The 12,387-nt window shown below is 39.5% G+C and overlaps 1 protein-coding gene across 3 annotated transcripts in view; it reads right to left on the bottom strand.

Moving 5' to 3' along the window:
* Window positions 1–8,970: 8,970 nt before the first annotated feature.
* The window catches only part of LOC149074692 (uncharacterized), a 63,211-nt gene continuing 59,794 nt past the window's right edge, over window positions 8,971–12,387 (bottom strand). For 2 of the 3 annotated variants that reach the window (XM_089245758.1, XM_089245760.1), the window contains exons 13-14: window positions 11,268–11,391; window positions 8,971–9,718 (exon numbers count right to left, since the gene is read on the bottom strand). In XM_089245758.1, coding sequence (XP_089101884.1) covers window positions 9,117–9,718; window positions 11,268–11,391 — 726 coding nt within the window. In that variant the 3' untranslated portion in view covers window positions 8,971–9,116. The remainder of the gene's footprint in view (window positions 9,719–11,267; window positions 11,392–12,387) is intronic. The other variant, XM_089245761.1, reaches the window with a different exon arrangement.

The raw sequence follows: 12,387 nt of genomic DNA, 5'->3' as shown, positions 1-12,387 counted from the left end.
CCGGTGAAAATGAAATATTAATTAAATTAAATTATTAATTATTTCAGGTTCTTGTGGAGATACTGTAGTGGTTAATGTTGGTGGGAGTCTCGATTCCACATGGGACAGATACAAGTTTACACTTAAAGAGAGCCTCCGCTGTACTGTAATTTGGGGAATATCATAAACACCGACATTTTTTTACAGAATTTTAAAATTTTATCATAGAAAAAATGATTTTTTTAACATTTACAATAATTGAATAATAAAACATTAATATCAATTGCAATTTTAATTTCGATGATTTTTTTCGAAATGACAAAAAAAAAATTTTAGTAAACTGTGTGCATTTCTTGATGGAAAAAAAACTTTTCTTCATGTTTATTTTTTCACGTATGAGACAAAAAACCTACATACAGATCGCGTGACGAGTTGACTCTGCGATAAATTGACGTCCCGACGAATTGGTTACACGACAAATTGTCACTGCGACGAATTTGTACCGCGACGAATTGGCTCTGCGACGAATTTGTACCGCGACGAATTGGCTCTGCCACGAATTTGTACCGCGACGAATTGGCTCTGCCACGAATTTGTACCGCGACGAATTGGCACTGCGACAAATTGATGCGCGACGAGTTGAGCGCGACAAGTTGAGTGCGACAAATTGACCGACTACGGTGGCTTAGCATGTTAAGCATGACCGAGGCTTCCCCCGGAAATGGTATGCTCAGAAAAAGAAGGCCTCGCTCCCCTCTCATTTTTTCAATGATTCCTTTTTGGAAGAGAGTCTCTCTCGCAGATTATTTCAAACAAGAAACTCAAAATTTCCAAGAAATAAGCAAAATAAGTGTGCCTTTTTCTTTGTGGGGGCCCCCGATTCGGTTCGGGGTCACGGTTGCCTCAGTCTAGTTATGGGCCTGATTTTTATCTTCCAGATCCATCCAACACGTATTGATTATTAACTATAAATAATATTAAGTAACAAATAAAGAAATTGGTTACTTTAACTTAATTAATATTATTTATTTAACTGAATCTCTTCCCGAGGCGAGTTTACTGGGTCCAGAGTAGATGGGGGAAATAATAAATTTTCGAGCTTTCTCTATCGCCCCCCCCCCCAACTTTAGGGCAGGGGTGGCCAACCGCTGGCCCCCGACAAAGTAAAAATAAATTATCAAATTGAAATTAATAATATACAAGGTGCTAAACAAAATTTGTGATAATTATTTGAACTATTTTCTCGTTCCAAAAACGGAAAACTACTTACACTCATCATTATTAGTGACGAAAATAATCTACTACGTTATCACCATACTATTTTTTTTTCAAACACAAATTGCTCATAAACACACACACGGGCAATTTTTTTTCTTATTTTTTCCTTCACCGCGTTTGGCAAATTGCCTATTTTGCCAAAATAATAACTGAAGAAATATTGGAACAGATGCTTCATTTGTGAAATTCAAACTATGAATACATTTGATGAAATAACTTGCTTGAAGACACTAATTTTTGATGCATTACGTGTGGCTGGGAACGCAATCAGATAAACAATGAACATGTAACAATAAACATGTTCCTGAACATGTGAGGGAATAAATACAATGCTCACACACGCAAGTGTAAAAGTTTGGTTGACTAAATTGTCCGTGTTTTGCCATATTGCTCATGGCGTGTACAAATGTGTGTTTTCCGGGTCTCTTTCATTTTACTGGCACGGCGTGACAGTGTATAATGCAGCCCGCCAAGCTTTAGCTGACCGTTATGTTGGCCCTTGAACAGAGAGAAGTTGGCCACCCCTGCTTTAACCCCTTTTTTCAGACACTATTGACAAACCTGTGAATCGAAACTGCTTTTTTCTTTTACCTCCGCATTTCTCTGCCCCCTCCCCCGGTTTTTTTCCCCTTTTTCCTGTTTGACGATCAAAAAAATATATATAACGAGTAGTGCAGCGGGCAATCTGTTTGCACTGCGTACACCCGGCGCTAGTAAACAACGCCCACACTCGGAATCGGAAACAGTCTTCCACTAAGCTCGCACCTTTATACCGTGACTTGTTTACAGGAGGGCTTAGCGGACTATAGGGGGGTCAATCTCTCCGGAGGAGCGGCAAATTTCAGGAATAAGGGTCAGGAAATTTAGTTGAATGGGAGAAGGTAGGGAAGATTCACATAGCGCAACATAAGTCCACCTCTACCCTGAGAGCGGAGGACTAGGTCAGTGAGTGACTGAACGAGTGACCCTCAGAATTTGCAAGCACGGGAATGAACAAAGACGCTCTCGGTCTCTTGGGCTCATCAATGTGCAAGCATGTCCGCGAGAGGAAGAGTGACCTAGAGCGTGTGCAAGTATGGGGGATGACCAAAAGAGTGACCTAGAGGCGTGAGCAAACAGGCGGATGATAAAAAAAAAAGTGATTTGGAAAGAAAGGACTAGATCAGTGAATGTCCAAAACAGTGCACTATATCATGTGCAAACATGTGAATGACCTAGATCGTGTGCAAGCATGTGGATTACCAAAAGAGTGACCTAGAGAGTGTGTGAATATGCGAGTGACCAAAAGAGTGACCTAGATTGATTGATGACCGCTCACGTCCAGAGCTGTTGTGCAAGACAACTGACCCTCCTAGAGAAGGTGTGAGCATGGGAGTGACCAAAACACTGTGCAGTCATGGGAATGGCCGAAAGAGTTGCCTAAAGAGTGAGCACCAGATCAGTGAGGGACCAAAAGAGTGATATGGAAGCAAGGGACGAGGTTAGTGAATGAGCTACAGAGTTTGCAAGCATTTGAGTGACCTAGAGCATGTGCAAGGTGTGAGCATGGAAGTGACCAAAAGAATAACTTAGAGACACAGGCGTATATACAAGAGTAGGGCCAAGTGGGTTTTAGTACAGAGGGGAGAATTCGAGTAATGGGTGGTGAAGAAAATCAGACTCGAATAGGAGAAGGGTGGCAAAATTCATGCAGTAGTCCACAGGTGGCGAGACCGTAAATCCGCATCTGACCTTAGGCTACGACGAACACATAGTGTACGTTGGTTTCCGATTCTGCAAGTCGGCACAGAAATCTTTATGATGTGGTGTTTGGTCAGAACACGATAACTCCAAAATCACATTTTTGAGATATAAGCATTTTCATTCTCATTTAAAAATCAAAAATAAAGCATACACGAAACAAATACGAATGAAAATATCATACATCAGCATGTTGTTTAGCCGTACGCACATATTTGTGGATTTATCTCACTTCTAATTAATTATAATTAGCAAGACTTACTACTAGATCAAAAAGTCATTTTTTGGAGATATCATGTTCTGACCAAACACCACAGAATTGTTTGTTCGGGTTCGAAGACCGTCGTCCGTTTGAGTTAGTTCTCAACGTTTCCCCAACACTAGTGGTTGGCATCATCAGGAGAATTGATAAAACTGAATGAAAAGTCAAGTTTTCCGGAGTCTCAGGTTGTATTTACGTACATGAGTGGACTTACATGTACTTGACTTACACTATTGTTTTGCGATTGGTCAGTCACTCACGTACGTAAATACAACCTGAAACTCCAACAAACTTGACTTTTGATCCAGTTTTATTAATTATCCTGATGATGTCAACCACTAGTGTTGGGGAAACGTTGAGAACTAACTCAAACGGACGACGGTCTTCGAACCCGAGCAATCAATTTTCATCCAATGATGGCCGCGGAAACCTTATCAGAAATTTTTATGTTAAAGAATGGTTGCCGTGTCTGACACGACACGGTGAGTGTCTGTGGATGTGAAAAAATCCACACCTTAATACCTAAACTTACTTCACCTTTACGTCGTCTCGTCTTACAAATGATTTTTATTTCAATAAGACGCATTTTTCAAGGAAAAATTCGCACATTTATCTCCATTTCCTTCCCCCGTAAAGGAGGGGGGGGGGGGGTATTAAGCAGTTAATTGAGGGGAACTGACCGTGTGTTTCCTTCAATATATCTGGAAGAATGTACAATTGAAAAGGACGAACAGTACTATATCTCCATTCGAAAAGAAATCAGCGCATTGGAAATCGGAACTTTAATATTCCAAGGTTGAAATCGTTCTAAATTTTTGTCGTACATTGTATAGGAAAAAAATTTCGAGTAGAAACCGCTGTTGATAAAAACTTATTTAATTTCCAATTAGGTATAAAAACATTGCAAAAGGAAAAAAAAAGTTCTCGTTTACAATAAAATTACACAACACATATATATATGTTATTTTGTTTCTTCTCAGTAATTTGGCAACAGGAGCGCAGTTCTCGGACTAAGACTGAGAACTTCGCATTCGGAGGGGAAATTCTCAGGAATGATCTGCGTACCATCTTCGTCCTCGTCCGGAGGGAAAATATAACGTCCGACTGGCCATAGGCAGTAATGAAGGAACCTGAAAGCAAATTGCTTAAAAGAAAAGCAGACAGACAGCAAAAAAAGACAAAGCACAAATAGTAAGAGCAACCACGTGTATAAAGACAGCCATTTTTTTCTCTCTTTCAGATTCCTTTCACCCAGATTCATACAAGTTTCGAAATGAGACAAAGCAAAGATGTTGAGAAGGTGCGAGAAATAGAGCAGACAGAGGAAATGAGCACATCGAATCACATTGCAGATGCAGTCGAGTCACGTTGTGTTGACCAACTCCTTTAGAGATAAATGTGTGTGTGTCTGTGTGATGCCACTCTCCACTTATTCATAAAAGTTATGAAATACTACTACTACTATTTAACCGTACATGCACGTCGTACACATTCCTCGGCGAAATTTTTCAAACGAATTGGTACACGCAGGAACTTGATGTGTGTGACATGCGTGATCCTAACGTATTTATGTTGTCGGAGTTGTGCTAGTTCCGTGTTTTTTCTGGTGCTACCATCTGTCTTCAATATTTTCAAGTGAAGATGGTAAACTCGTATTTTCATGTTGGTGCGAGAGACTGAATAATAAGCGGAGATGAAGAATATGCCGTCTCCATTTGCCACCATCTGGTGGCTATTTTGTGTTAAGAGCTACTAGCTGAGATAGGAGGCTGCCCATGTGCCATGTGCGTTTCATCGTTCACAAAATGCTATAAGGGTAGAAAATTCTAGTCGTCTGTGGCTTAATGGTAGAGCACTCACTCGGATTACGGAATATTGGTGGGGTTCGATTCCTCGCAGAAGCATATGAATTTTCTTTCTGAACTTATCTCTACTTGTTTCTCAGTCTTTCGCACTTTGTACCATCTCCTACGTTTAACATCAGTATTATGTTAAGCTAATGGAATAAGACAATGTATATAGTCCCGAACTAGTTTGGTGATATGTAAGCATTTTTTTGAAAATGTATCAGTCGTTAGTGGCGATTGGGGTGGCTTTTCTGCCAAGCAACACCAAGTATGTCTGAAACTGGGTAGTTTGTGACATATTCGGTCGCTGGTGTCGTTTAACCTTCTGTAGCTAGACAAATGTCACCACTGCGATTAACAGAAGTTAATCCTATTATCAAGATTTTTTCAATGTCCAAGAATCTGTATCAGTGCTGCTGCTGCTATTCACAAAGGCAAATGAAGTTTCCATCTCCATACTAGTCTTCAACTTCTGGGGTTAAAAGGTAGAAATCCAAATGTGCGCTGGTAACCAGAGAAGTCTTCTAACGCAATGGTTTCTATTATTTTGGTTTCAGCAGCTGAAGCCTTTGTTTGAAAATTGAAAACGCAGATGTGTGGGATCAAGAATTCGGTCATGCCCATGAGAATTAGTCGATGCTGCGGTGGTTTCGTGATACCTGATGATAGTACGTCATGACAATACCATCTAATCCGTCATGCTAATAAAAGAAGCTATCCAATTGAAAGCCGGCCATGATTGAGGTTCAACCAAGTTCTGTGCCAATGACTTATCGATTCAATGCCTTGATGCGTAAAGGCATGGCCAAAGATGGCCACAGTACAATGAATTCAGAACGTGTTTTTATAATACTGCTCCCCGCAAATACACCCGTAATTTTGTGTTTGCAGAAACGTCCCGTTTTTCTACCCGTAATGCAAATATTGAACTATTCTAAGTTTACGGAGCCGGGAAAAGATATTAACACTTATTCTATAAGTTGATGTAAATTTTTACACGAAAATATTCATGTAATATCTTCCAAATAAGAATACAACGACCAGAGGAGTACTCTTCATGGGTACAGATGTCGTGTTGCGAGAATACGGAACAATCTGCCATCAGGACTTGTATATGCGCCACCTACGCAAGATTTGCTTCCGCTATTGCAGATTTCAACCTGGATTCGTATGCGAAGTGCTTTCTCTTCTGACTATCTTTATTTTTTATATTATTACCATTTTCATATTTATTATTACTTTTCCAGTGTAATTACCAGTTAATTCATTTTCCAGTGCATTACATGCCTTCTGGGGTTGGTGTAGTAAATAAATGCGATAATCCCTTTCAAGTCAGATGTTCTAATTTTTTGAAACAAAGAAGAGACAGTAATTCGATATTTTAGAAGGCATTCAAATCTACGTTATGCAATTTTTTTTCCCACCGATATGGTCAAGAAGAAAATCTTAGAAGATGGGAATGCAAATTACAGCCATACTGTGAATTTGGGATTCCCATCTGAAGGATTTCATGGACTGCGCCCCAGAGTTCCTGGGGATTGTTGTTCTAATATTTTGAAACACGTGCTAGCAAAAACATGTACCAATTTATTGATGCACTTTGTATAATTTAATAGCAGTATAATCGGATCTGCCCCGTATTTTACCGGGTTTTTTCGGTCACCCCGTTTATATAAAAATGACGCATTTATTCCCATTTCTTTTTAAAGCTTTCACTTGAATTTGTAATGATCGTTGAAATCGTGTATGAAAACAATATTCATGCATGAAAAATATTAATATTCCTCACACATATTTGTCATGTTAAACTTTTTTTTTGTCATGAAATACATTTTAACTCAGTGCGATTTACGGTATCATTTTCTCTCTCAGCTATTGGCAACTTTGTTAGGGGTATTCCAGCAATTTTGCAGCCGATTGGCAATGCATTCGATTCATCCAGATTGACGATGTCCCTTATTTAGCACATCAGTTTCCCGTGATTCTTTCGATCACATACAGTCACCCTAATTATGTACAGGGTGTCCCATAAACTCGTAAATAGTTTAAAAGTTCGTAAGAATTGATGGAATCGGTTTTTTATAATGCGATTTGCGAAAAGGCTATTCTCACGGAGGGGGATTTTGATTAGTACAGGAAAAAAGTAGTTTTGTCGATAAAGGGCGCTGCACGAAAATAAATCCCAGAACCTTTCTTCTGTGTTCGAACCGTGCGTAAAGCTCCAGCTGGCGATTCATGGCCAAGGTAAAACAACTACACAAATATTGCTTTATCCACCAATGTCAACATCACAATGCAATGGAAACCTTACATAAGGCGCAAGTTTCAGGAAAATTTAGAAATGAGCTGTTAATCGTACACCCCTACATTTTTTATAGCATTCTGATTTGCATATTTTCGGTTTACTTTCGTGCAGCGCCCTCTATCCATAAAAATTTGAATTAATTTTTAATAATAACAATAATACTTCGTGAGAGCAACTTTTTTCGCAAAAAACCTTCAAATATGTGCGAAAATTCATAAAAACCCAAAGAAATTGGTGAACTATTTACGAATTTACGGGACACTGTATGTCACATTTCGAATGAATATGGATACAGGAGCATAACATCTCATCTACTTTTATGACTTCTAATTCCTTCGACTTTGTTGTTTTGATTTTCATCTCGATGAGCACTTATTTTACAAAGATTTGTAAACAATATTCTCTTCTGGCGCTCTTTCCATTCTCTACACATACATATACTACGCAACTCACGCAAATGCTCGAACTATGTCTCCTTTGTGTTTCCCCCTTTACATACCATTCCCCCGGTGATCTGTAAGTTGCTGAACAGCCTGCAAGGCTAGGCGGCGACGGAAACGTTCAATTCTGGTCTGGTCCGAATACAGGAAGTATTGAGATAGTGATACACAAGGTACCGAACAAAAAAATGGTGCTACATATATTATTTCGTACCGCGAAATATATTGAATGGGAATTCAACACTAAAAATTGAGAATATTATTTACGGCAGGGGTACACAACCCTTTTCGGTCGAGGGATGAATGCGACCCGCAAATGGGTTCCATCCGACCCATGAAATGTGTTTCCAGTAGAAAAGTACCAATACACACAACACGATAAATGCCTAGGCTGACCATATTTCTTTCATATAAAGTACAGTAAATTAAAATCCATACGGGGATATCACCAACTATCGCAAAAAAAAAAAAAAATGTCAACGGCGAGTGAAACTGCCGATTACCATCAAAAAATTTGTCAGAGACATGTAATGTTGCCACTTTAAGCCAAAAAATTGTCAAAAGCAAGCTAATTTGTCAATTAAAACGAAAAAAAAATGCACAAAGGAACCTAAAATTGTAAATTATAGACAAAAAAAAAATGATCAAAGGCAAGTAAAGTTGCTGAAAAATTGAATGTGGGAAATAGAAGGCAGTAGATAGATGAAATTCAGAAAAAAGGTGCATGTTTGACAAGTATGTGAAATAAATACATTAAAATGAGTATGAATAGTTATTATAGAGTCATAATTATCTTAATATAAATTATAAGTCATGAAAATAATTTATTTTAATTCTTGCTAAAACTTCTTTAGGGAAAAAAGCGGAACATTTTATAAAAAAAAAGTTGGTGCTGCGCGAAAACTATGGAAATGTCCCGTAAAATATAGGTCATATGGTCATATAAATACAAGTTTCTGGCCTGCGGGTGACCGAAATACCGCATCTCTGGCCCGCGGACTGAAAAGGTTGTGTATCCCTGGCTCTTATACGGTATGCAACACATAAGTGATATAAGAGTGTGTGTGCAAAAAACATGAATGCGTGTAATTAATAGTAATGCGAATCGTGTTTAAGGTGTTTGCGATGGAAAAAAAAAAAAATTGGAATCGAAAGAAAGAGTCACATGGAACTAGACAACATGCGATTTTTAAATAAAAACACAATGAGGTTTTTAATGTTATTTTCTATATGCAGGCGTGAAGTGAATTTTGAATCACAAATGATTATCTGGCAATAAGTGGGACATTCCTCTGATTTTTCCCAATGGTAAATATAACTTGCCATTTTTTGTCACCGCTGAGCTTCTCCGTGGGCAGCCGGAACACGTTCCTCTCGTGCCCGTGTCGTATCTCGAAGGTGACCGGGCCCTGATGGTCCGGGTCGAGGACCCTCTCCAGATGCAAAGGCTTCAGCAACCGACCGGTAGCCTGTTCCCACTGCCTGACGGCCTCCCTCATTTCGCGGACGGTGAACGAGTGCCGCACCTTACCCTTTATCTCGTCCGAGGACAGCTCGACGACGACGGTGTCGTCCAGGTGGACGTCGGGCCCGAGCCTCTGACATATGGCCGACAGCAGCGACGTCGGTATCTTTTTGGGAAGCGGGACGGTCAGCGACGGTAGGCTTTTCGATCCGTCGAACCTCGTGTGTCCTGTTGAAGAGTGTTGCTGAGATGCCGTGACGTCGGTCCTCGTCACGTTGCTGTCGGTACGGTCCCAGCTCGATGAGCGATTCGGATGCATTTTGAAGGTGGTAGTCCTCCTCTTGATGGAAATTTCGGGAAGAATCACTTGCCTCACGGATTCCTTATCGTTGCTCCTGTACACTGCGGATTGTAACACATATAAAATTAAAAGAACGAATTAATTAATCCTTTATATGAGGGTAGATCAAATGAAACCGATTTGAGTGGATTTGTATCTATTAAGACATGAAAAAAACATCTGCTCATAATAAAAAGTTACCGTATGCATCAAACTGCTTGAGAAAAATCGGATACTGTCTATGAAGGGAGTTTTGGTTGGTCAGCTGTAATGATTCATTGGTAAGAAGCATAAGACAATCAAGAGTATGGAAGTGCTGTCTTAACGAATGGGCCGTGCCTGGATCAGAGATCGACTCATTCATGAAAATGAGATCAGATTAGAAGGTTTGGGAGTAAGCATGCAAATTGGTGGGCAGAGGCATTTCTAACCACGCAGGGGCTTGAGAAAAATCATTTTGCCCGAGAGCCCATGATGCTCTTAAGACGGTCCTGGAATATGAGACCGAGAATGATTTAGACCAGTGTTCTTCAACCGGTGCCAGTCTGCAACACTTTTTGCCTATTACGTCATATAATCGCTACAAAATTTTGTATTTAATAAAATACAATCTATCTATTGGTTTTTATTTCCGTCTTAGCCGTCATTGGGTCTGAAATATTCCTCCTATTTATGTGTTCATCTTTTTTTCGGTCCGCTGATAATTTCTCTCATTTATATATTCTTTCTTTGGTCCGCAAAGTGTTTCTCATATTTATTTATTTTTTGCTGGCTCCCAAATTTTTCTCCCATTTAAGCATAGTTTTTCGACCCATAAGTACTTTCTTCTATGTATTTACTTTTTGTTGATCCAACAAACTATTTATTGTATGTCAAAGTTCCTTTACAAAAGAAGAAAAAAGTAATTTACTAATTAGAGTTAATATCGTTATTAGAACCATTTGAGATAGATAAAGTCTTAACTTGAAAAAAAATCATTAAAACCATTAAAAACCGTTAAAAATGAAGGTTCGTGATATGTGCACCTCTGGAGCGAAGAGGGTATACATGCGGTGATTTAAAGTACTTCTGCGTGGTGATTTTCTTGCCGTACAGTGCTAGTTGTGAGCATATTTTCAAGCTGCACATATTGCGTAGGATGATTTAGCATGAATAGGGTGGTAAATCCCGTACTGTATGACTTTTATTCATTCAGACCTTCGAAGAAAAGCCCCAAAGAAACACGAATGAGTACGAAAATCGTCCGTGCAACCAAATCCCACCACCCGAAAACATTCTAAGCCACATATTCTCTTGGCCCATGCAGTTGTCTAATGTGTCATTGAGCGGACAAATCAAAGTCGTCCTCAATGGACGTTGTCCGTTACTCTTCTAGAAATTAGATGTGCATCTGGATGTCATCCAGGGACTTCATATTAGGACACAAGTGCATTCTTGCTACTTTATAGATAGCTTTGTTTAATTCTACCATACCCACGGGATTGCACCGCCACACAAACCAATTGAATCCACTCGAACGTATTTCATTTGATCCACCCTAATTTTCAATGAACGAAAACTGAACAACGAATGCGATCGAACGCACGTATATCTTTTTGCTTATCCACTTACAAGGCCCACGAGGTCGACGAATGTGGTGACACATATGAGTTTGGCAAACGCAAATACCTTGCTTGGAGGAGAAGTCACTCCCCGATAAATAAGATCGGGACGAATGATTGTGACGTGGACAATCCTGTAAGAGGGAAGACGATACACTATTTTGATGAGCATTTTATCTGACATAGATAAACTCTACTTGAAGGAAAAAAATTATTTGCAATAGACACAGGATGAGAGATGTTCGAAGTTCCTTTCGCAGCAAATTACTGGCGAACCGTTTATTCCAGAAGCATAAAAAAAAACAGAATAAAAAATATCTTAATAAGGGGTCATTAAAGTATTACGTCATCATTGAGGGGGGGGGGGGGTTTCGGATTTGCTGACTTTTGATGGCAAGGGGTGGGGGGAGGGGGTTTGAAGGTTTCTTACGTCATCAACCACCCCTTTCTGAAGATATGAAATATTCTAAGCTGCTCACGAAATTTTGCTGACGGGGGGTGGGGGGGGGGGGGTCAGTGTTTTGCTGACTTTTGCTGACAAGGGGGGGGGTCAAAAATGGCTTAAAATCTGCTTACGTAATACTTGAATGGCCCCTAACGTGTAGAACTCAAATACGTCATTCATGTTTCAAGGGGACGTTATTGAATTAAAAAAATTAACTTTTTTTTGCAATGATACCTTGCCCTCAAAAACCCAATTAGAAAGTTAAGTGTTAAGTCAGCACCTATCGACACCTTTTCTCTTCTGAGGAAAGAGAAAAAAAATCCACGTTTCTGCGTGCAATATTCGCTGAAATATTTGAATTCAAAAATCGGAAAAAAGTTGGGAAAGAAGTTCGTTAGTTTATGCTGTTCTTCCTAGACTTTCATCGATTTTTGAATTCAAATATCTCAGTGGATATTGCACGCAGAAACGTGGAATTTTTTTTTGTTAGCCTCAGGGAAGACACGGCAACAACTTTCCCAATTGAGTTTTTGAGTACAGGGTGTCCGTTAATTTATTTTATTTCAATAACTTTGCAACCCGTTGCAACATGAATGACGTGTCTGAGTTATACACGTTATTTGGATACTTTTTCCAATTGAAAGTATGCCTCTAGGATCAACGGTTCGCCAGTAATTTGCGGCTA

This window comes from Pholcus phalangioides, unplaced genomic scaffold, assembly GCF_987345545.1.
Source record: "Pholcus phalangioides strain wild (caught in Gottingen) unplaced genomic scaffold, Ppha-v1.0 ptg000016l_1, whole genome shotgun sequence".
In the NCBI taxonomy this organism is placed as follows: domain Eukaryota; kingdom Metazoa; phylum Arthropoda; class Arachnida; order Araneae; family Pholcidae; genus Pholcus; species Pholcus phalangioides.
The sequence above is the reverse complement of the archived record's forward strand: the minus strand, read 5'-3'. Positions and strand labels throughout refer to the sequence as shown.